General features: G+C 40.3%; 1 protein-coding gene across 1 annotated transcript; it reads left to right on the top strand.

The window, feature by feature from the left end:
* Positions 1 to 139: 139 nt before the first annotated feature.
* DNAJC8 (DnaJ heat shock protein family (Hsp40) member C8) lies at positions 140 to 24,447 on the top strand. Its single transcript, XM_054571836.1, has 9 exons — positions 140 to 246; positions 2,452 to 2,553; positions 13,522 to 13,578; positions 17,029 to 17,095; positions 17,616 to 17,710; positions 19,335 to 19,406; positions 21,826 to 21,917; positions 22,796 to 22,871; positions 23,964 to 24,447. Exons 1-9 carry the CDS (start codon positions 169 to 171, stop codon positions 24,084 to 24,086), a joined length of 762 nt encoding a protein of 253 aa, XP_054427811.1. The 5' UTR covers positions 140 to 168; the 3' UTR covers positions 24,087 to 24,447.
* Positions 24,448 to 24,638: the final 191 nt, after the last annotated feature.

Genomic DNA, 24,638 nt, shown 5'->3' with positions numbered 1-24,638 from the left:
GGGTGAGGATTATAAAAAGAAAGAAAAAAGTCTTCAATTCCAGTTTCCCACTGGACGCTGAGTCCTTTAAGGGTCCTAGGAAGAAGGCGGGGCTAGAGAGGTTGGCCTGTAAGAATCACGTGAAGCTGCGCCTGCGCAGAAGAATCACGTGGTGGCTGGCCCGGGGAAATGGCGGCGTCAGGCGAGAGCGGGGCTTCTGGCGGCGGAGGCAGCACAGAGGAGGCATTTATGACCTTCTACAGTGAGGTGAACCACGAGGGATGAGTAGTGGCACCGGGGCGGCCCCGCCTGGATCTGCTCTCCGAGCGGGCTAAAGCAGTGGTCCTCCTGGCCTGGACCGTTGGGCGGCTCCTCCAGTCTGGCCTTCCGGGCGGCTAGGGGCTGGGGGTGTGTGTGTGTGTCTCTCCGTGACAGTTGCCAGGGGATCCCCTGAGCAACGAAAAAGGGGCTGGAGACTGAAGTCTGCGAGTAGACGGCGAGTCTGGCCAACGAAGTACCTAGGCGCGCGCAGAGTTCCCCAACTCCGCGGTGTCTGGGCTGGTAGGGGCTGCCCGAAGCTGGCCTTCCTGGGGGCGACTTAGCCATTCTGGCCCCCGTTTTTATTTTAAATGGAAGCGCTCTCTACTTAGTCCTCTTTAATAAATTGTATTAGTGGTTATTTCTGCTGTTCGTGAATGCCAGGCGCTATGCAGCATCCAGGTAGATATTATCTCTCTTTTACAGATGAGGAACCAGAGGTTTAGGGAGGTGAAATAATTTTTTCTGGGTCTTAGAGCAGGTAACAGCTTCGTATCATGTTAGGACAGTAGTCAGTTTGGTCTGAGTCTCGTTTACTATCGCGTTTCCAGCGCTTACTACGTGTGGTTACCCAGTAAATGTTGGTTGAGTAAATAAATGAGTGAGTAAATGAAAGAAAAGCATGTCATTTGGAGACAGAGGACCTCGGACTGTATGCGTGCATGGTACTTGGCTGTGATTGAATTCTTTCAAGGCATTGATTTTTCAGATCTTGTTTCCATGCCTGTAAAATGAGCTAATATTAAAACGAGTTTTTATGAGGATTTATGGAGTTAACGCGTAAGAAAGGGTTTCATAAGCAGAGAAGCATCTTTGTACTACTTAAGGCTGAACGTGGCGCTGTTGAAGTTTGCATGGATTTGAGGAGTGCTGTTGCTCCTCACCAGGCTGTGAGCCACTCAGAGTGAAGCACAATATCACATTTATCTTTTACCTCTCCTATCTCTAACAATGTGTGTTACATAGTAGTTTGTCCAAAGTACTACATTTAAAAATGGAAATTAGCACATCCTTTGTAGTCTGTCCTTTTGAAGTGCCTCATTCACTTGAAGGTGTTCAGCAATTATAATGGAACTTGTTTCATTTGCCAACTCTTAGTTTAAAAAGAAGGGGGGAGAAAAGCAATCCTGGTCTGTTTGACTTAGATGAGAGAAAGTACCTAAAGGAGAACCTTTCAGTCATCATTCAACCAATGTTTATTGAGCACCTGACATACACTAGTGTACAGTTTATATGCTGCAGACGTGGTAGTGAACAACAGAGAGAAAAATCCTGTCTTCATTTCATAGAGAAGGATTAAACAGGAAACAAAAGATGTACAATGTAGTGTCAGGTAGTGATTTAAGTGCTATGAGAAGTAAGCCTGGGAAAGAAGATTGGGTGGGTGGGTAGGGGAAGTGGCATGCTATTTTAAAGAGGGAAGAGGGAAGATGCTGAGTAGAATGGCTTTTTATGTTATTGAAAATCTTTCCAAACTCATTTAGCCAGAGGAGTAATGGTGGTAAATAACATACCAAACTGGCACTCCATCTCTGGTAGTGGCACCAAGGATATTTTCCCGGGACTACCCAGTGACTATTTTCCTTTACATTGTCTTCAGGACAGGAATTTTTCTAACTCCGCTAGAGTTAGGCAGGCAGAATTATTTGCTCCCGCCTACATACTTTTTTAATGCTACTTTTAATATATATTTCAGTGTAATTATATTTTTTCTTTAAAAAGTAAATTAAATATGAATACACTCAAGTACATTGTCTATCATTAGAGTGGAAACTCTTCGAGGGTAGCGGATATGACTTTGAATTCTGTCAGTGGTTGCTCTGGAATCAAAAACTGTTAAGATTAAAATTCTTATTTACAAGTTGGGTAATTGGGAACAAGTCCATTAACATCTCTAAAGTCTGAGTTTTCTGTGAAATGGGGGTAATAGAATCTACTATATAGGATTGCTGAGAGGAATAAATGTGTAAAGTTTTCACATTATTAAAATTCAGCAAATGGTAGCTGTTGTAATTATTCCTCCAAGTGGTTAGCAAAATAGCTTGCACACGTAGATACACAAATGTTTGCTGAACATGTCAGTGAGTAACTTGTTAAGATGCCAATTCAGAATTTATTTTTAACTAAATGAAGTTTTTATCCCATTTATTTTAGGTGAAACAGATAGAGAAGAGAGATTCAGTTCTGACATCCAAAAATCAGATTGAAAGATTGACCCGTCCTGGCTCCTCCTACTTCAATTTGAACCCATTTGAGGTGAGCTGTCTGATGTTGCTGTGGCATCACGATAGTTTGCATAGTTGCAGGCAGACTTACATCAGAACACACACCTAATCTGTATTATATTGAATAGTTGGAATTGAACTTGGGTAGTTATATTGTGAGCAGAATCCAAGAGGTGGCATGTTAAGGAAAATGAGATGATCTTTGCATTATCAAATATTTTCTTAATCTTTTAAGTTTTCTTTTTTGCCACACACACACACACAGACACACGAAAAATCCCCAAAACAAAACAAAAAAAAAATCTCAAGATTGTATACAAGCAAATACACTTTTTGGGTTTCGTTAGTGTTACTACTTTGAACTTTTCCTCATTATAAAAGTAAGTCATATTTCTTATTAAAATTGGAAATATAAAGAAAGCAAGACAAAATAATCAAGTATAATTCTAAGAGAAATTATTAATTGTGTATATTCAATAAACAATTTATACAATAAAGCAATAAACAATAAAACTTTTAAGTTTTATTTAAAAACATGGAGTGCTCCGACTGGTGTGGCTCAGTGGATTGAGTGCTGGCCTGTGAACCGAAAGGTTGCTGGTTTGATTCCCAGTCAGAGCACAGCCTGGGTTGCACGTCAGATCCCCAGTTGGGGCCTGCGAGAGGCAGCTGATCTGTGTTTCTCTTCCTCTCTCTCTCCCTTCATTAACCTCTCTCTAAAAATAAATAAATAAAATTTTTAAAAAAACACCAAAAAACTATGGAGGATCATGTATATACTTCATACTATTTATTTTACTTTTTTTACTTCATGCTATTTTTTTCTTTTTTTAATTGTTGTTCAAGTACAGTTGTCTCCATTTTCCTGCCACTTACTTCATGCTATTTTATTTTAGTTTTTTAAAATTATATTTTATTGATATTTCAGTTGTATTGATTTTTTTTTCCCTGTTGCCCCCCCTTCCACCCAGCACCCCTACTCCCTCAGGCAATCCCCCCACCATTGTTCTTGTCCATGAGTCATGCATATAAGTTCTTTGGTTACTCCATTTCCCATACTGTACTTTACATCCCCATCGCTATTCTGTAACTACCTATTTGTACTTCTTAGTCCCCTTACTCCTTTACCCATTCCCCCACACCCCCCTGCCATCTGGCAACCATCAAAATGCTCTTTGTATCCATGATTCTGTCTCTGTTCTTGTTTGCATAGTTTGTTTTCTATTTATTCTTTAAAATTTATTTTATTTTTAAGATTTTATTTTTAGACAGGGGAAGGGAGGGAGAAAGAGAGGGAGAGAAACATCAGTGTGTGGTTGCCTCCTGCATGCTCCCTACTGGGCCTGCAACCCAGGCATGTGCCCTGGACTGGGAATCGAACCTGCAACCCTTTGATTTGCAGGCTGGTACTCAGTCTACTGAGCCACACCAAGCCAGGGTGCTTAGTTTGTTTTTTAGATTCAGTTGTTGATAGCTTTGGTATTCTTTGCCATTTTATTTTTCCTTGTTTTGATCTTTTTCTTAAATAAGTCCCTTTAACATTACATATGATAATGGTTTGATGATGGTGAACTCCTTTAGTTTTTTCTTGTCCGGGAAACTCTTTATCTGCTCTTTGATTCTAAATGATAGCTTTGCTGGGTATAGCAATCTTGGCTGTAGGCCCCTGTTTTTCATGACTTTGAATATTTCTTGCCAATCCCTTCTTGCCTGCAATGTTTCTTTTGAGAAAGTAGCTGACAATCTTATGGGAACTCCCCTGTAGGTAACTAACTTCTTTTGTTGCATTTAAGATTCTCTCTTTATCTTTAACCTTTGACATTTTAATAATGATGTGTCTTGGAGTGGGCCTCCAGACATCCATCTTGTTTGGGACTCTCCGTTCTTCCTGGCGTGCATGTTTCTTTCCTTTACCAAATTAGGGAAGTTTTCTTTCATTATTTTTTCAAATAGATTTCTAATATCATGCTCTTTCTGTTCTCTTTGCACCCCTATGATGCGAATGTTGGACCTGGTACACCTATGATGGAAGTTGTCCCAGAGGCTGCTTATACTACCCTCAGTTTTTTGGATTCATTTTTCTTCTTGTTCTGATTGATTGTTTTTTTTTTTGCTTCCTTATGTTCCATATCGTTGACTTGAGTCTAGCTTCATCCATTCTACTCTTGTTTCCCTGTGAATTGTTCTTTATTTCAATTTAGTGTATCCTTCATTTCTGACAGGATATTTTTTATGCTGTTGAGGTTTTCACTAAGTTCCTTGAGCATCCTTATAACCAGTGTTTTGAACTCTGCATCTGAGAGATTTCTTATCTCCATTTCGTTCAGCTCTTTTTCTGGCATTTTGATCTGTTCTTTCATTTGGGCCATATTTCTTCATCTTCTCATTTTGGAAGTCTCCCTGTGATTGTTCCTATGTAATAGGTATAGCTGCTTTGACTCTGTGTCTTGGTAGTGTGGCCTAATGTAGTAGGTGTCCTGTAGGGTCCAGTGGCACAGCCTCCCCTATCACTCAAGCTGGGTACTCAGGGTGTGCCCTTTGTGTGGACTGAATACACCCTCCTCTTGTAGTTGAGCCTTGGTTGCTGTTGGCCGATCACCGGGAGGGATTTACCCAGGCCACTGAGCTACAAGGATTGGCTGTGACCACTGACCACCGACAGCCAATCTTCGCCCTCCGTGGAGGATCAACTGTGCCAGGGCAGCATGGTGGTGCTCTGATGTGTTCTCCAGCTGTCCACTGGGTGTGTTGGCCCTGGGGTTTCCTGGGTGGTGCAGACCAAGGTCAGCCCCCACCTGTGTTTTGCCCGGAGCACCATGCCTGAACTATAAAGCAATCTGAGATGGGTGATAACTTGTGCTTGGCTTAGAGATTCCCAGGCAAAGCCAAGCTGTGAATCTAGGCTGGCAGCGGCTAGTGCTGGGCCTGGGGCTCACTGGAGCCAGCTGTTGCTTATTTGATAGGATTTAGGAAGTTGTGAAGCTGGGCCAGGAGCAGCCATTCCTGTAGAAAAGCAGCTGGGGTGAGCCTGTAAGTTGGGTGGGGTGGAGTCTCTGGAGATCTGCAAAGTGGATCAAACAGTGTTACATTGATGGAGTCTCAGGGGACTATGGCACCAGCTTGCTGGCTCTGTTGGGGGAGGGTTTAGAAAAGGGACAATGTCCTCTGCTCGCTTTAATGCCAGAAAATTCAGTTCTTCCCCATATGCCACTGGTGCCTTTCAAGCTGCTACCACAGTGTTGGAGCTCAGAGGGAGTGAGGCTGAGTAGGCGAGTCCGGGTGTGGGTTCTTTAAGAGCAACTGCTTGGGGCTTCAGAAGTTTCTTCCATCAACTCAATCCCTAGTGATTTTTGCAGCCAGAAGTTGTGGGAACTTATCTTCTCAGCACTGGAACCCTGAGCTGGGGGCCCTGGTGTGGGGCTGGGACTCCTTGCTCCTGAGATGCCTCTCCCAAATTTCTATCCACCACATGTGGGTGAGGGACCAGCCCATCCCACATTATGGGCCCCTCTACCAGTCTGGATGGATGTGGTTTCTTTAGTTCCATAGTTGTCAGACTTCCATTCAACTTGATGTCTGACGGTCCTGAGTGATACCTGTTCTATGTTTTAGTTGTAACTTTGATGTTGTGGGAAGAGGCCTACCATATCTGCCTATGCCATCATCTTGATTGGAAGTCCCAACTTCATGCAATTTAAAATGCGTTGTCACATAAAATACATTTATACAACCTAAAGTCTCTGTAACTATTATTTAAACAATTCCTTTATTGTTGGATTTTAAAATTAGCTTCTAATTGTTTATAATTATAAATAATTTGAAATGAATATTGTTAACATCTTATAAAAATAACATCTATTGCACTTATTAAAAACCTGTTTTGAAAATTTTTTTATTTATTGATTTTAGAGGAAAGGGGAGAGAGAGAGAAACATCAATTTGTTGTTCCACTTACTTATGCAGTTGTTTGTTTATTCTTATATGTGCCCTGACCAGGGATTGAACACAGAACCTTGTTGTATTGGGACACTGGGATGACGCTCTAACCAACTGAGCTACCTGGACAGGGCTGAAACGTCTTATTTATGCATTCATTCGTTGATTCTTGTGTATGCCCTGTCCAGGGATCAAGCCTGCAACCTTGGTATATGGGATGATGCTCTAACCAACTGAGCTATCTGGCCAGGGCAAAAACCTTTTTGTTAGTGTGGTAAAATAACATAAAATTAACCATTTTAACCAGTGGAAGGTGTAGAGTTCAGTGGCATTAAGTACATTTAACAGTGTTGTGCAGCCATCATCACCATCCATTTCCAGGACTTTTTCATCATTTCAAACATACACTCCAAACCCATTAAACAGCTTCCCATTCCTCCTATCCCCAGCCACTAGTAACCTGTGTTTTGCCTTGTGTCTATGAATTTGCCTCTTCTAGGTGCCTCATATAAGTGGAATTGTACACTATTTGTCCTATTTCACTTTGCTTGATATTTTCAAGTTTCACCCATTGTTTCTGTTTTTTGAAGAATAATTTTTCAAGAATTTTTTATTTTAAAATCTCAGATTTGCAGAAAGGTTGCTGGTACCTATCAAGACTGTCTTGAACTATTTGAAACTAAGTTGTCAATATGTTGCCCCATTACCCTGAAATACTTAGTGTTCTTCCTACAAATGCGATTATCTACTGAACTACAATGTAACCGTCAGGATGTAAACGTTGTATATTATGTAATCCTCAGACCCTATTTACATTTGTTAATTGTATCAATAATGACCTTTATAACAAAAGGATCCAGTTCAAAATCTTCTATTGTGTTTAGTTGTCATGTCTCTTTAGTCTTTAGTTTGGAAGAGTTCCTCAGTCTTTCCTTGACTTTTGTGATCATTTCTGAAGGTTACAGACCAGTTATTTTGTAGCATATCTATCAGCTTGAGTTTATCTGATGTTTCTTCGTGTTAGAATCGGTTTATGCAGTGTTGGCAGGAATATCACAGAAGTGATGCTGCATTCTTGCCTTTGCCACCTATAAAGTGGTACTTGATCTTGATATATCCCGTTATTAATCACATTAACTTGATCACTTAAAAGAGTTGCCTACTAGATTTATTCATGAAGTTACTTTTTTCTCCCTTTGTAATTAATAAGTATTTTATGGAGAGGTACTTCGAGACTCTGTAAATATCCTCTCCTAATCAAAGTTTCAATTTATTCATTTATTTGTCATTATGGACTTATGGTTTCCTATATTATTCAGTGGGTTATATTTACAATAGATATAATTTATTTTGATGCTTAAATTGTCCCAAATTTGGCCAGTAGGTTACCTTTCAAGTGAACTCCTGTATTTTTTATGTGTCATCATTCTTTGAATACTAGGCACTCTTGTACTTTTCCTGACCCAGCCTGGAATTAGCTATTTCATGGAGGAGTCCTGGTTCCTTTTAGCGAGGAATCATATTTAGAATCAAGATTTGAGTGTTAGGTGTACTCACTATTATTGGGATGCCATTCCTCCTAGATTCTGGGGGCTGGGGGGAAGAGAGGGAAGGAATGTATGTATATGAACATACATATTTACGTCCAATTTTAATTCAACACCACAGGGTTTGTTCTAGATTTTTTTCCCCTTTCCACGTTCATAGTTCCTTTTCCAGTGAGAACTTTTTAATATACGTGTATTTACTTAATTGACCCCCCTGTATACAGCTCATCTCCTGTTGTCATTCTTTCCCTCATGTGAGTGCCCTCACCCTGCTTTACTCCGACGCTGATACCAGGCTGCCTCACTGCAAAATCCCTTCTTTCCACAGCTGAGCTTAAAACCCTCATGCCAGGTCACCCTTCCATGGGGTATAGCTCTGGTTCCTTGTGCCCACCCTCCACCCCCTGAGGGCTCTTCTCATTCCTCTTGGGCTATAGCATCCTCCCCGCCAAACAGGCACCCTTTCTGCCGTCTTCATCTTACTTGGGTTTTGACTTAGCTTGGGCCTGAGTCCACACTCTTCTGCATGGAGGCCTTCTTCTCTTTGTTCAGGTTCCAACTCTCCGTGCCAACCATACTTTACATAAAATCTCTCTACACCTTGCTAGAGCTCCAGCATCTTGCATTGGGCTGCCCTTTTACATTGGATGCCTGCCTGCATGGGCACCCCCCTTACCATGGACAAGCCAAGCTTCCACACCTTATGTGGGGCCACTCCTTTTGGGGATGGCCTTGCTTGGACTCATTTACCCTGTGCCAGGCTACCTTTCCTTGTGGACACTCCCCTTACCCTGCTTGGTCTCCAGCACCCTATGTCGAGGCTCTACTTCAGTGGAGATGCCTTCCTCTTTCCTCTTGGTCTCTCCAGCCCTGCACTGGGTTACCCTCACACATTGACAGTCTCACCCTGCTTAGGTTCTAGCACCCTATGCCAGGCCTCCTGTGTAACACCCTGTGTTAGGATGCCCTCATCAGCCCGCTTTGGCATTCCATGTTGGGCTGCCCCTCTATGCTCTTCTCACTCGGTTTGGGCTCTAGCACTGTGCGACTGGCTACCTTGTGTGGTCACTGTCGCCTTTATTTTAGATGGGCTTTGACATTCTGTTCTGGGCCATCTTGACTCCCCATGTAGAGCAGATGTGTATTCTGGCTGGTGCCATATAATGTATTTGGATTGCATTGCTCAGAAAGGGAAGGGAAAGACCGAAAGCTTAAAGGAGTACTTTTGATATGATTTTGGTGAGGAAGGCATAGGGGGAGATAATTTGTTTGAGAGCTAATAAAGAATTTGATGGTATGTTCTTTCTGTTAAGTCCTACTTTTTTTTTTTTAATTGAGCACAGTACAATGAAAAGGGGACAAGCAATCATACAAATTAGCTATTTTATTTGTTAGGGTAAATTATTAATGGTTCTGTGGAGATCTGATTGATGAGAAGTGACGTATCATTGGGACCAGTATGAAGGCTAGAATATTGATGCCCTATTAGTTAACGTGATTCTGCAAGTGGAACTCACTACCCCATAATTCCTGTCTGACTATAGGAATTGTGTTTGGATGCGTAAAGATTTGGGCAAATTCAGGAAGGTGTGAGATTGTTTGAGTGGACAGGACTCCATTAGAGCTTCTGTTTTCTTCTTTCATTTCATATAAATGTGCTGGCCACTCTATAGGATGGGCGAAATAAAAGTTGCTTTTCGATTCTAAGTTAGAGTTAGGTGTTCTACTGATTTAGGAAATCAGTGACGTGTGTTTTTCATGCAATGACTGTTGAGGCACCTAAATGAATCATACTTTTCTACAAAGGTAAGCTTACTGGTCTTTTTCTAGTAAGGAGAAGTAATGCAGTAATAGCTGTCATCTCAGCTATCACTTGAAATATGAATAGTCTTCCTATACACCACCTTACTGAGCAGCAGGTAGAAAAGGGAGAACTTAGTCTGGGAATCGGAGGGGTTCTATTACAGGAATCATTTTCCAGGGAGCATTTTTTTTCCCCCTGCCTGCCATCTCAACAGCTGTTTATTTGGACACATTTCTAATCTTCAGCCATTATGTAATCATCTTCCTTATGCATTTTCCAGTTACTGTTAGGTTAAGGGCCTCCCCTCATTCCTCTGTAAGCTTTGATGAACCTGTGCCCCTGTTCATTCCTGCCCTTTTCGTGTCCCTTTTTTTGTATTAATTTAAGGCCCCAGCAGGCAGTATACCATAGACTTTATTTTCTGTTTAACTTGTTCAGCACCTTGGAAAATAAGGTATTTATTTTAAAGGACTCTGGAACGTGAACATTATTAACATGTCAGAAAATTCAGGTGTGATGTTAAGACTGGATTCCTCTTTTAAGTTGAAGGCCCCAAAGAACGAGACTATTATAGTTTATTTGAACTATACTATTTGAAATAAAACTTACATAAATGCCATGGTCAAGCATGTTTGCTGCTAGGTGATGATTAATTTCACTCTTTGTGTTCCAAGACTTTGGGTCTTTCATTGCAGTAGTCCCAAAGCCTGAGACACAGCAGTTTAGAAAAATCTAAGAATCTAAACATCCTGCGTACTTCCTTAGAGCGATATTAGTAATGTGGCGTTTATTTTTAGCGTTGTTTTTTGAACTTTTATAAGAGTTTATTTAGCCAGACTGATAACATGCTGGGGAACAAGATCTCAAATACTCCCCGGCATTTATCAGTTTTGTAAGAGTTACTTGTTAGTTGTTGATTTCCACACTGCTAGACCTTAAATTCTGTGAAAACAGTTGTGAGCACAGTATCTAGCAATCCTGTGTCCCCTAAAAGTCCGTATTGAATGTATAAATCTGGCTTCAAAGAGGTTTGGGCCGTAGGTGTAGGTCCGTTGTCTTCACTGTTTTGTGGCTCCCTCCAGCTCTTAAAGATAGGAAAGTTAGTTGGATTAGCTTAGAAGGCACTCAGTGAATATTTATTGCCAGTGATCAGTGCACATGTGACTTTACTCTTGGAGAAATACCTTTTGGGGTATATTATGTGTGTGTATTCTAATTAAGTATATATACCCTTTTCCTTTTTGTCAAATCATCTAAAAGTAAGCTGCAGACATTGTGATGCTTTATGTGTAATACTTGAGCGTTCATCTTTTCAAAAGGAGGACACATTTCCACATAACCACAAACCATTACCATATCTAGAAAAAACAACATTAATTCAATAACCTTATCCACCATAGAGCGCATGCAAATGGCTCTGACACCCCCCAAAAAAGAAATCTCAGTTACAGCAAATTTTTTTAAACTTTAGGAACCAGTCAAGGTTTATGAATTATATTTGGCATGATTAGTTATTGGCTAGTTTTATTGGAGGCTTTTTTTTTTTTAAAAGATCTTATTTATTTATTTATTTATAGAGAAAGGGGAAGGGAGGGAGAAAGAGAAGGGGAGAAACATTGATCAAGTTGCCTCTTGTACGCACCCCAACCGAGGACCAAACCTGCAACCCAGGCATGTGCCTGACCAAGAATCAAATTATATGACCTTTTGTTTTGCTGGATGAAACCCAACCGACTGAGACACACTAGTCAGAGATGGAGGCTTTAAAAAAAATTTTTTTTTCTTTTTAAATGGAATGTTTACCATCCTTTCTCATTCATTTTGGACACCTTTTGGGGTTTGTTGGACTTTGGTTTGCTCTAATACATTCCTTTTCCCCAGAAACAAGGTAAAGTTTTCCTCTGAAAATTTGTGTACACACAGTTATCTCCCTTCATCTGTGAATCTTGTATGTCTGTATTCTTCCTCTTGAGTGACTTTTACCAATTCCTGTCTCCCTTGGGAAGCTATGAAGAGGAGCACTGACTCTTGAAAATTCTTTGTTTTAAAGTTCTTTTTCCCTCACTGCTGATTGTATGCCTGCCATTTGAGAATGGGCGTGCGCTTGTCGTAACCTTCAAAAGTGTATTGAATGCTATGGTGATTCTGCCTCATTGCCTACCCAGAACTCTACTGCTGTTGGTGGGCTGTTTGAATGTTTCGAAAGCTTGTTATAAATCTTGATATTACTTGTTGACAGGTTTTTCTAAGACCCTTTAAGCATCTGACTAAGCTTAGCGGATTACTTTTCAGTTTTAATCTTTCTGGTATGTATTTTTCATATCAAGACTTATTTTCACTTTTTTCCTTTTTGTCCCTCTGCCCCTCATTCACTGATCCTCAGTTCTAACTTTGAAAGCACTTATTTCTAACCCCCATCATCATTTCTTTTCTTTTTTTAGATTTTATTTATTTATTTTTTAAGGGAAGGAAAGGGAGGAAGAAAGAGGGAGAGAAACATCGATTGGTTGCCTCTCGTATGCCCCCAACTGGGGGTCTGGCCTGCAACCCAGGCGTGCGCCCTGACCTGAGACCTTTTACTTTGTGGGATGGTGCCCAGCCCACTGAGCCACACCAGTCTGGGCCATCACCATTTCTTACCAGTGCTTCTCAAACTTGTAATGTGATTCAAATCACCAGCGGGTCTTGTTAAGATATTGATTTCTGATGCAGACCTACTGAAGTGCAGCCTGTTCTTCTGAATTTCTAGCAGACTCTTCTCATCCTCTGCCCTTTCAGGGCCTTGAACATCAACTAAATATAATAGGTGATGCTGTGTTGTGTCCCTATACTCTGAAATTACCTGCTTCAATTGTATATCTTATGTTCTTCCTAAAAAAGTCCTTATTATATGGTAATTAAAAAATATGTTCCCTTGTCTATTTATCTTTGCATTTCTAGTGTATAGCAGTGTATTCAGCATGTGGTAGCTACTGTATAAAATATTTGAATGAATGCATGTATTCGTGGTGATGGGATTAGAATCCTTGATGAGAAATGTCAATACCAGGATACCTAAGCTTGGAGAAGAATGAATAAATTTACTTTTTAAGACAGTGTTGCTAAAAAAGTACAGATGTTTCTGCTATGTGGAATCAGACTTTCCTGGGTGGGGGGCGGGGGTGGTGGTGGGGTAGGGCCCAGGCATTGATCTCAGTTTTCCACAGAAGACTGATGTTCACTCTTGGTTGAGAACTATCGGGCCATGTAAATTATAGACCTACAGTGGAGCCAAGTGGGTATTTCTCAACTGAGGTGAAAATCAGGTAGCCAGCCTCAGTTTTTTCCCCTGTTGTGTTCTGTGCCTTCTCCACATTTGCACAGGTAAGTGGGGGATATGGGGAAGATACTTTTCTTAATAAATGAAGGAGAAATGCAACCTTTTCTCACAGTTTGGAAATATGTCTCTGGGTATAGGGTAAATTACTATTTTTCTGATAGAGAGAAAGTAACTACTATATTAATCACAAACATGAAACAGTATAGCTGTTATTCTATTTTTGATTTGCTCATTTATATTTCCTGGGCATTTTTTAGAACTGTGTGCCTGCCGCAGTTCTATAATGCTGAGTACTGTTCTAGATATTGATTATAATACGTATAATTATTGGGCACCTCTTGAATTTACAAATTCTTTAAATTGCTTTTACAGTTTTGATTTTGATTCTTTCAGGTTCTTCAGATAGATCCCGAGGTGACAGATGAAGAAATAAAAAAGAGGTTTCGGCAGGTATGGTACTATTTCCCTGTAATGGATGGAAATTGAACACTTTGAAAATGTAAGCATATGATGATTCTCTTGGGACTTGCATTATGATTTTTGGGCCAGCATTTAACCTTTTTTTTAAAACTTAAGGCTATGTAACTATTAGAAAAAAACTCATAGTGAAATAAAATCTTAAAATAGCTTACCTCTGACTAGAATGAATTTTATATCCAAATGGAATCTCTCTAGCCCCTTAATTAAAAGGGAGAAGTACAGGGTAGAATAGTAGAGCTTATGTGGAGTCATACTTCCTAAATCCCCTGGCTTCCAGGAGAGAACATGTTAAATGATTTGTAACAGTTCTTTATTTTTAACACCTCATTCCCCTCTCTCTCTCTCTCTCTTTTTGTAAACTTAAATGGCTATGTAGGAGATAAGTGGTTTAATATAAGGAGAGATTTCTGGAAATTCTCTAGCAAAGGAGATCCACAGCCTCTGGTTTTTGTTCATTTTAATGTTAATAACTCAAGCTGCAAAGTTTTATAGTATCCTTTTTAAAGATCTTTCCAGTTTTGACAGACTAACCTCCCAGTCTTTCTTTTTGTGAGTTGAATAATCGCACTCCCTGTAACCTGTCATTACAAATTGTATTATTTATATATTTCAGCAGATGTGCTGCAAGAATTATTATTATTTTTTTTAAGATACAGGGGAAGGGAGAGAGAAAGACAGGGAGAGAAACATCAGTGTGTGGTTGCCTCTCACATGCCTCCTACTGGGGGCCTGGGCTGCAATCCACACATGTGCCCTGACTGGGAATCGAACCAGTGATCCTTTGGTTTGCAGGCCAGTGCTCAGTCCACTGAGCCACACCAGCCAGGGTTGCTGCAAGAATTTCTAAAACATGCAATATATGACTGTTTAGCCATGGGCACTAATCTCTTTTCCATTAAATTGTTAAAAAAAAAATGACAACAGCCAACACAACAATAGCTGTGCAATGTGAATGAATCAAAATTATACCTAATTTTTCAGTCAGATAGGCAAAATACATTTTTTGGTGTGCTGCAGAATTTTAGTAATTAGTTTATATGTGTCATGATGTACTGTGTACTTAAAAGAACCTGACCACTGCCAAATATTATTCTCAGCTCCTGCATGACACACTTGTTAATATCCAGTGTTATACTTGCTTCTTGAATAGAGTAAAGCCCCCACATTGCTGACTCATAATCATCTTAGGATCTATTAAGCCAAGATGTTTTTTATCTTTGCCTACTCAATCATTTTCCATTATATAACTTTATAGTTTTTTTTCTTTCTTAGTTATACTCTTCACTTATACGTATTCAGCTTTTTTTCCCCTAAAATTTCAAGTGTCCTAATGTATGTATCAGTCTTTCCCAATTTAATGAGCAAGCATTCAAATCCATAGTCAAAACAACTTTTATACAGCTATACAAAGAACTCAGTAAGAGTTCTTATTTAGTCATTTAATTTTTTTAAAGATTTTATTTGTGTTTAGAGGGAGGGGAAGGGAGGGAGAGAGGGAGAGACACATTAATGTGTGAGAGATACATTGATAGGTTGCCCCTCGCACGTTCCCAACTGGGACCTGGCCCACAACCCAGGTATATGCCCTGACTGGGAATGGAACTGGTGACCTTTCAGTTCATAGGGTGGCACTCAGTCCACTGAGCCACACCAGCCAGGGCTTATTTAGTCATTTGTAATAGTTAATATGACCTGGAGCTATATGACTTGAGTTTCAGTCTTGGCTGTACCTCTTAAAAGCAGTTTGAATTTGGGAACATTACTTTTAACCTTTCTGTGCTGTTACCCTAATTGTGAAGTGCACATAATAATGGTGCCTGCCTCTGTGAGGATTTAAATGAGGTAATGCGTATAAAGCACTTAGAATAGGTTTTGGGCCCTGGCTGGATAGCTCAGTTGGTTAGAGCGGCATTCCTAATATGCCAAGGTTGCGGGTTTGATCCCCGGTCAGGGCACATACAGGAAGCAACCAGCGAATGCATAAGTAAGTAAAATAAGTAGATGTCTCTCTCTCTCAAATCAGTAAATAAAAATTAAAAGGAATAGGTCTTGACATGTAGTATGTCCTCTTTATATGCTAATGGTTGTCAGTGAGTGTTGGTATTCTAAGTTCTTTACTTGCATTGTTTTGTTTCATCCTTAAAACAACACAATGAAATGTAAGTACCTAATGTAGGAGGAAGATGAGACAAATAGGTTAAGTGAGTTTCTCAAGGTCTCATAGCTAATGGGTGATTGCGGTTGGAATTAGACCCCAGGATTCTTTCTCCAATAATGGAGGATTTAGCATTAGATTCTCACTTGCTGTCCTCTGTCAACACAGCCCCTCTGTTCCAACTAGTTGGTTTCTATCTGTCAGTGACAGTAGGGGAATGGTTCTTAACCATGGCTATCTAAAAGAATCACCTGTGGAGATTTTTGTTTATTATTTTGACATAAAATTTTTAAAATAGAAAGAATAGAGCAATCAGCACCCATATACTCACCATGTATTTGGAACAGTTTGCTTCATTAACCATACATTTTTGGCTGAATTGTTGACAAGTAAATTATAGACACCATGATACTTTACCCGTAGATACTTCAGCATGAATCCCCCCAAAATAAAAAAGTACTTTTTTTTTATAACTACTTGTCACATCTAACAAAATTAACTCTTAGTTCCTGAATATTATCTGATAACCAGTCTATTAGGGGTTTAATAAGTTCAAATGCCAGGGACCGATTCAGAAGTTCTGAGGGTAGAAAGTAGACATCTGTATTTTTTAAAAGCTTCACAGAATTGGAGCACAGCCAGAACCGAGAACCACAGCTTCATATTAGAACTTCTTTTAGGAAAGAGATGATGTCTCATACCTGTTTTATCTTCTTCCTGCACAGGGTAAGGAACCTAAGAGGAACTTGATAGTTTTCAGTGTTGCTCTCTCCCACAAATGATCCTAACACCCTCATAATGGTAGCATTACTCTTCAACATTGTGATTAAAGCCCTAAATGTTTCCCAGTTGCGCATTTACCTTTTTTTATTTTTTATTTATTTTTTATTTTTAGACAGAGGGGAAGGGAGGGAGAAAGAGAGGAAGAGAAATATCAATGTGTGGTTGCCTCTCACGCACCCCTTATTGGGACCTGGCTTGCAATCCAGCCATGTGCCCTGACTGGGAATCGAACCAGCAATCTTTTGATTCGCAGGCCAGCGCTCAGTCCACTGAGCCACACCAGCCAGGGCTGCATTTCCTTTTTGGTGCTTCAATTTTGTTAAAGAGTATTTCTGGGCCTTTTATATGATAATTACTAATTTTTTGAAAAATGCTTCTGGCTAACAGTCATCTTTTGCCATAGTACCTTAGAACTTTTAGTTTAAAGAGTACAAGCAAAGCATAAATGTTCCTTTTTGACAAACCTAACCTTTCTCTTACAGCTATCCATCTTGGTGCATCCTGACAAAAATCAAGATGATGCTGACAGAGCACAAAAGGCTTTTGAAGGTATTTGTAAATTTACCTGCTTCTGAATAATATATTGTCATTGTTAGGGACAAGCTGTTCCTTGTCCTGGAGCAAGAAAAGAATGTAATAGTTTTGTCTTCTGGTCATGAAGAAGCTGGTTTTCAGTAGAACAGTTGTCATTCCAAAGCAAAATATTGCTGTTTAAGAAATAGACCTTAAGTTTACTTTGTTAAAATTTCTATGTGCCAACAAAGACTGTTATTGCATAGGATCATTTTTTTTTTCTGTGAACATAAAAAAATAATTGACAGTGTTTTGTCGCTGAGTTAAACTTAGATGTGGTGTATTTAGCCTTGAGTGTATATTTAATTTTTTTCCCAGGCTCTCAAGGAAAGTCATTGCTATAGTTATATGTTTTTTAATTAGTTTAACAACAGTAAATAATTTAAGAAAGTAGGGAATGCTTTTAGATGGCACGAGTCCATTTACACTGCCTGAGTATAGTTCAGACTTGCAGAGGGTGTTTGCAGAAACAGTTAATTTCAATGTTTTGCATTAGCTGTGGACAAAGCTTACAAGTTGCTACTGGATCAGGAACAAAAGAAGAGGGCCCTGGATGTAATTCAGGCAGGAAAAGAATACGTGGAACACACTGTAAGTATTTATAGTGCTGCTGTGTTTACAGGAAGTATTAGCAAGCCTTGGGCACCTTGTAGGAGGGTTAATGTTAACATAGCAACGCCTACTGGCGTAATTGTGACTGCTTCTGTGGTCTCCACCACTTTGCTTGGTGGTCATCAATAGTGTGTGCCTAAAGCTTTAATTCACCCCCTAGAGCTCAGGATGAGGAATGGCTAGGACACTGCTCCAACCTCCTTCCTTTACTTGATCTTAGCCAAAAGGCTGAGAAGCGATTCATCCTCTATCCTTACCAGTCCTGTGTTGTGGAGAGAGGGCTTTTCTTGTCCTCTCTTCGCATGTCACATTACTCCATCTCGAGCGTGGAAAAGTGGAGCAGCTGTGGCGACACTTGACCCTTGATTTTTTATGCTTGTCCTTTTTCGGGGGTTGGAACATGGGCTTGAGATAGGCTGGCAAGGGGATATGAATAAATTTTTTAAAAAATAGGAGGAGTTACATGTCTGTATTAACAAGGAAGGACTCACGTGAAATAAATTTAGTCAGAGCCGGTGTTACTTTTTTTGCATTACTGAAATCTGAATGGTGGGAAACGTTAAGGTGGCTTGCTTTCGGGTGAGAAAAGTCTTTGCTTTAATTTTTTACTTGCTGGAGCAAGAATCATGAGACCACTTATAAGAGACATGTCAATTGGGAGTGAATATGCATGTTATCTTTTCTTTGAAGAGCTTTGGAATCTAAAACAAAACTCTATATAATATAACCAATAATAAAACCAATAATAATAATGACTCCAAGTTTAGACGAGGACAATGAGTAAAAAGAGGAGATGGATGACCATAATTATGTTCTGCTGGTCATGTATTGGAAATGGCATATGTAGGCCCAATTCTGGTAAAAATCAGGAAAGTACCCAACAATTTGTGCTTGAATCATTGTGTTAGATGCCCTTCATCTGTATTTTGCTTGTAAAGGAGCCATCCTCAGTCTTTCTGACCACAAGGTGGCAGTAGGGCCTTTCTGAGTTTGGGAAGTACGTTGCTTTTTGCTGGTGTATAACACTGAATGATTGTTTAATGGAATAATGTCATTCTTGTGTGAATGAGTATATTTGATTACTTTGGATCTCAGTGGTTGCCAAAGTGATAAAAACACCAATTGACACAATGTGAAAATTATTGGTTCAAAGGGGTTTAACAGTGAAAACGATTAAGAACACAGTTGCAGAAATGCCAGAAAAACAATACTTAACATTCTGTAATGCCTTCTAAAACCTGACAACTATATATATATTTTTTTACTGTAAACACATAACAACAAACTGTGAAAGATAAGTGGGTAGTGTGTTGAATTTATCAAAGGTTCTTTCAGTCTGACCTAGGATTTAATGAGTTGGGGACAGCTCCCTTGCTAGTCCCCTTTCATCCTTTCAGGTAGATTGGATTTTAGATGAGGTTAGAGAGAGAACCCCTGGTTCCTACTTGTCCTTGATTGCATTGCTGTTTTGGAGGGGAATGGGAAGGCTCATCTTTTTTCAATGCATTCTTACATGTATGGAAAAGTACGTATATCATGTATGCAGGTTTTAATGGATATTCAAGTATGAGTGCTTACTTTTGATGAAAAAAATTTTTTTTAGGTGAAAGAACGAAAAAAGCAATTAAAGAAGGAAGGAAAGCCAACAAATGTAGAGGAGGATGATCCAGAGCTGGTGAGTTAAATATGAGAAAAGCCACCTTATCTCAATGTACTTGGGTTCACTGATTGGTGGGTTAAAGAGAGGGAAGGCTAAAGAATGATATGTACTTGCTATAAACATTTTCTTTTAACTTAAAATATCAAATGTACATTTATACACCCTTTAAAAAAATTCACCTCTGTTTTGACATAGGGCTGTGGCCTTTTTCTTTGCGTGTGGATTAGCTATCTGGAGTTTGTAGTTGAATTTATTTTATGAAACATACACATGAAGCATTATCCATAGTTTTTAGTATTTTTACTTTCTTTTGAAGTACATTAAAAACTTAGGTACTCGTGAAAGAAACCAAGAGCAAAACTCTGGATATGTAACATTTTTCTTTTCGTCTTTTCCAGATGTCTCACTTGTACCTCATTCAATAGCAGTTATTTTTAGGGACTCATGTTTATTGAATTTTTCTAAAGCAGGATACTTAGTTTTAAAAGAAACAACAAACATTTTTATAACCATATTCATTACTTCCTGTGATATTTAAATCACACAAGTATAGTATTAATTGCAACTGGCATAGACATCTTTGGGAGCAATCACAAGTGACTCTTCAACAGGCGCCCTCTAGCCAAGAGCACTCCTTGTGCTCTAGATGATAATCTACAGCGACATGGAGCGCATTGGGTAATCCAGTGGGTTATTTAATGGAGGTTGGCTAAAAGAAAGATTCTCCTTAAATATTTGTGTCTTTTTGCCTCTCTAGCCTGAAAAATTTAAAAGCCATTTTAATCTTGCCTCAGTGTAGGTCAACATGTAACTTATCCACATACCTGTCTTGTTTTTAAAGATTTACGGAGGAGAGGCTATCTTGCTAGGGAAAAGTTCTTGCAACTTCTCTTGCTTCAGTGATTTTGCTAACAGTGACTGGTCCCATCTGCTATGTGGTAACATTGCGAACCAGTAGGCAGTATTTTCCACTAGTCACCTGTTTTGGATTTACTCTGTTCCAGTAGTTTAGTTTTTTCTGTTCAGTCTTATTCTCTCTTTCCTTTAGTAATCCTCTCTAGTCTTTTCTGAAGACCCTCTTACAAATATTCCTTGGTTCTTCTAAGTTGTTACGAACCGTAACTCCTTTTAGTTGCCTTTTTTCCTGATGATAAAGGAACAGACTGATAGAAAAATGCTGATGACAGAAAATTTGAAAAAAACATAAAATATTGATAATCACCAGTAACTTCATCCAGGAGAGTTTAGAGCTTTTAAAGGTATTAAAATATTACAAACATCCCTCGATGTTTGTCCTAATGAGGGATTGGAGTTTGTCAGCACTGCATTCACTGTGGACAGGTAACAATATTAAAAGAAGTGAGAAATCTTGGGGCTCCTTTACTTTTTTTTTCCCATGTATTAACTCAGCTCCAGTGTCTCTTGATTTTAGGATATAGGCCCTATGAAATCTGCAAGAGGGGTTATTTTCTGTATTTCTTTGTATATGTAAGATACTTTGTATGTGGGGAAAAAGTTTTAAAGATAAAGGTCTGTTTCCTATCTAATGTGTTAACTGTTTCTATCAGTGTATTACAATATAAATTCAGCTGCATACAGCTGAAACTGGGAATGGTGGTGGTTGGAACAAGGTAGCGATTTGTTTTCTCACCTGTATAAAAGTCTTTGGGAAGATGGCCGTTGGTATTGCAGCCCTGGGACATGTGTCATCCAAGGACTGTCTCTTCTGATTCTGCCAGTAAGGATGTTGCTCCCATCCTCAGAGTTCAGAACAGAGGAAAGGGGCAAGAAGGCATAAGCCTACTCTTTTTAAGAACATCCAGGAAGTTGCTACATCACTTTTCTTAATAACCCATGGGCTAAAACTTATGTGACCACACCTAGCTATTGTACAAGGAAGCATGGGAAGCATAGGTTTTTATGTGGGGTGGCCATGTGCCTTAAGGTGAGGGATTTTAAATGGAGGGAGAAGAGACAGTGAGGTGGGGGACCTGCCACAGTCAGTAGATGCCTACAACTGGTCTGCTTGATAGCAGCTTCCTATCTCTAGTACCTACTGCAGTGCCTAACACAGAGTCGTTACGAAATATTTGTGGGGGAAAAAATGAAAGCTGTTTTTGGAAGGTCTTTGAAGGAAACGGCCCTCCAAAATCTCAAATGGTTGTGAATAAGTAGGGTTTTTTTCCTTATTGTTGATTTACACTAGAGCAAGTTTCCTATGTATCATCTGAATGGTGAAAGTGGTGGAAATGTCTCATAGGCAGACGTGTTATTTATCTCCCGAGAGTGCACCATTAAGTGGTTCTCTTTAAAAAACCTTTTTTCTTGCTGAGTTCTAATCTGCTTTCGTCTTGGGCTCCATCTGAAAGTACTTGATTCAAGAAGCCGGTAAAATACTTAATTTTATTTTCTTTTGTTCTTAACTTTTTTGTAGTTCAAACAAGCAGTGTATAAGCAGACCATGAAACTCTTTGCTGAGCTGGAAATTAAAAGGAAGGAGAGAGAAGCCAAAGAGATGCATGAAAGGTATATATTAATATGTTCATTTAAACCATATCTAAATACCTAGATAAACCAACATTGCTCTTTGGGGATTTTCCTAATGAAGGAATAATGTAGTTTGTCATTTAAGAGATTATCTAAAATAGTTACCTGAAATAGTCAAAGTTTTGAATCACCAGGTTAACAAATTCTGGTGATTTTGGGAAATACAAAGTAGACATGTCCTTAGGGAGTTTAAAGTCAAGAGTTTTGGGTGTTTTCTTCCTGATTTCCTGGAGTGAAATAGGCAGTTAAAAAGGCCATTGTTATTGAGCCCAGAACCTTTTGTGTGACTGGCAGCTGCAGCTTTGGTGAGGATGTACAGTGTAGTCACTTACACAATGTTTATTGTCCTTATGGTTTCTCTGACTCATCAGAAATCTTGGAGTCATTTTAGTTTATGTATTTTGTGGTACTGATTGGTGTTTAGCAATAACTAGGTTTTGCTAGTTGAGATTGTATGAAATGTCCTTATTGAGGGATGGGCTTTTGTGCAGAGATCCTCTTGAGTAAGAACCTCTGTTACTGTAATGGTAATTCTACTGAAGTAAGGTAGCCTGGGTTCTCTAGATAGTTTTGTCAGTGGCTGAACCCAGAACCTCCGATTAGGGTTGACTGAGCTTTGATGATCTTGTCTATCTGTGCAATGGGAATTTATCTCTTGCCCCACAGACTCATCTGCATGTTTCAGAATGAGACATTCATGAAGCTACTTTGAGCCCTTTCCAGATAACCATCTTTGTAGAACCCTAAGAAATTGATTTCCTTTATATGCTTGCTTCTGTGGGGAGTTGCCTTAATTTATATAGTTAACACAATCTCTTAAATATCATATAAATACTATGGTCTGGTTTTCCTCCTAGGAAGCGACAAAGGGAAGAAGAGATTGAAGCTCAAGAAAAAGCCAAACGGGAAAGGGAGTGGCAGAAAAACTTTGAGGTAAATTTCCAAGGCAGCCAGGGATTCTTATTCAGAGTAAGGAAACTCCCCAGTGTAGAGAGTCGGTTCCCGGAGCACCCCCAGGACTGCCCTGGGGCCGACAGTCGGGGCATGGGATGTGTGGGGAAGCGCGAGAGTGGGTCTAGTTCTGCCTCAGCCACCTGTAAGCTCTGTAGCCTTCGCAAGGGCAGTGAGGTTCCCTGAATGGTGTTTGAGAGATTGTGGTAAGCACAAGCTGCCAAGGAGGCTTAAGAAAAATGGCTCGCACACTGAATTTAGGGGGCAAACATGGAGTGGGGCGCTAGGTAGAGGTCTTTTAGTAGAAACTGAGGTTCTTATAGACCTGGTGTCCTGCCTGTAGAGAGACTTAGGGCTTTTGACTTGACTTCTCTTTGACACCCTAGTTACATCCTTCAGATGCTCAGCTAGTAGTAGTCGAAATTGAGCAACATTTGGTCTTCTGTAACATTTCGGTATCAGGGTAGGGATTGACTTTGTTTCTGCACCATGCATGTGTGAATAAAGAGAGAAAACGGGTAGGTCCCTTGATGAAGAGGAAGAGATCCTAGTGGCCTTCTCAGCGCAGCTGGTGCTGGCTTGGAGCCTCTCTCCAAGTTTGGCGGGGAGCAAGGCAGGTGCAGTGGAAAGAGAGGCTGTGGTACTGGCTGGCCGTATGGCTTTGAGAAAGTGATTTAAGCTCTCTGAGCCTCAGTGTTGTCATTTGTGAAATGCCGGTGGCACCACACACACCACAGCCGGCTTTTTCTGAGGATTAGAAACAGCACATACTAAATATCTAGCTCAGAGGTCCCCAGCAGGTGGTGGCCTCATTGCTGAGATGAGTGTCATTCGTTTTGTTCCCTTCCAACCTGTGACAGGCTTACCCTGCCTTCTAGAGGTGCTATGACACTTTCTGATGTCCAGGGAAGTGGGGGGAGAGCTCTGCTCTGCTGTATTCTTGGGTTGTTCCAGGTGGCCGGGCTAGGCTATGGGGCATGGGGACGGGGGTGGGGCTGGCAGGGGCTGGCAGAGCAGGGTCAGGCCCTCCCTTCATTAACTAGTTTCCTTCCCACACACCTCTTCTGTGCTTAGGAAAGTCGAGATGGTCGTGTGGACAGCTGGCGAAACTTCCAAGCAAATACAAAGGGAAAGAAAGAGAAGAAAAACCGGACCTTCCTGAGACCACCGAAAGTAAAAATGGAGCAGCGTGAGTGACGACCCGGGGTCGCAGCTGCAGAACCTCCCCCGCCTGTCTCCCCTCCTGCTTTGAAGGACTCGTTCTTTCCTCCCATTTCCACCCCAACATAGAATAGTATTTGCTTTTTAGTCCATTTTGTTTTCAATACAATTTAATATCGATCAGAGTAATTCTTTTGTACATTGAAATAAGGGGCTTGGTTTAAAAAGAAACCTCCCCCCCACCCCTAGGCCAACCAAGATTGGAAGGTGCCACCTTCGGTGCTGCCTTCTCTGCCCTCCGCCTGTAACTTAATGTTTTGTACTTCACTGAATTGTCATGGTTAGAGACTTCATGTATAGTTTGTGGAAATCATCCAATTAAACACATTGCTTAAAATGGTGTTGCTGTGACTTCAGAGACAAGCCTGAGCCACCTTGGGAAGCCCCTTTGCTTCATCGTTTTGCTTCTGGATGTGGCAGCCTTCCGAGCCCCAGATCGGACAGGGAAGGCAGTGGGCACACAGAGCGGTCGCTCGATGTCCTGGCGTCCCGTGGTGTTCGGCATGTGCTCTCCCGTCTGACTGCCCA

This window comes from Pteronotus mesoamericanus, unplaced genomic scaffold (genome assembly GCF_021234165.1).
Source record: "Pteronotus mesoamericanus isolate MK-2021 breed Mesoamerican mustached bat unplaced genomic scaffold, CSHL_Meso_final contig_221, whole genome shotgun sequence".
Taxonomy (NCBI): domain Eukaryota; kingdom Metazoa; phylum Chordata; class Mammalia; order Chiroptera; family Mormoopidae; genus Pteronotus; species Pteronotus mesoamericanus.
The sequence above is the reverse complement of the archived record's forward strand: the minus strand, read 5'-3'. Positions and strand labels throughout refer to the sequence as shown.

What these genes read in the sequence shown, in the direction of transcription:
- DNAJC8 (XM_054571836.1), top strand. Translation starts at nt 169, where the DNA reads ATGGCGGCGTCAGGCGAGAGCGGGGCTTCTGGCGGCGGAGGCAGCACA. An exon ending in TCAATTTGAACCCATTTGAG is followed by an intron (nt 2,554 to 13,521) that starts GTGAGCTGTCTG and finishes TGATTCTTTCAG; the next exon opens with GTTCTTCAGATAGATCCCGA. An exon ending in TAAAAAAGAGGTTTCGGCAG is followed by an intron (nt 13,579 to 17,028) that starts GTATGGTACTAT and finishes TTTCTCTTACAG; the next exon opens with CTATCCATCTTGGTGCATCC.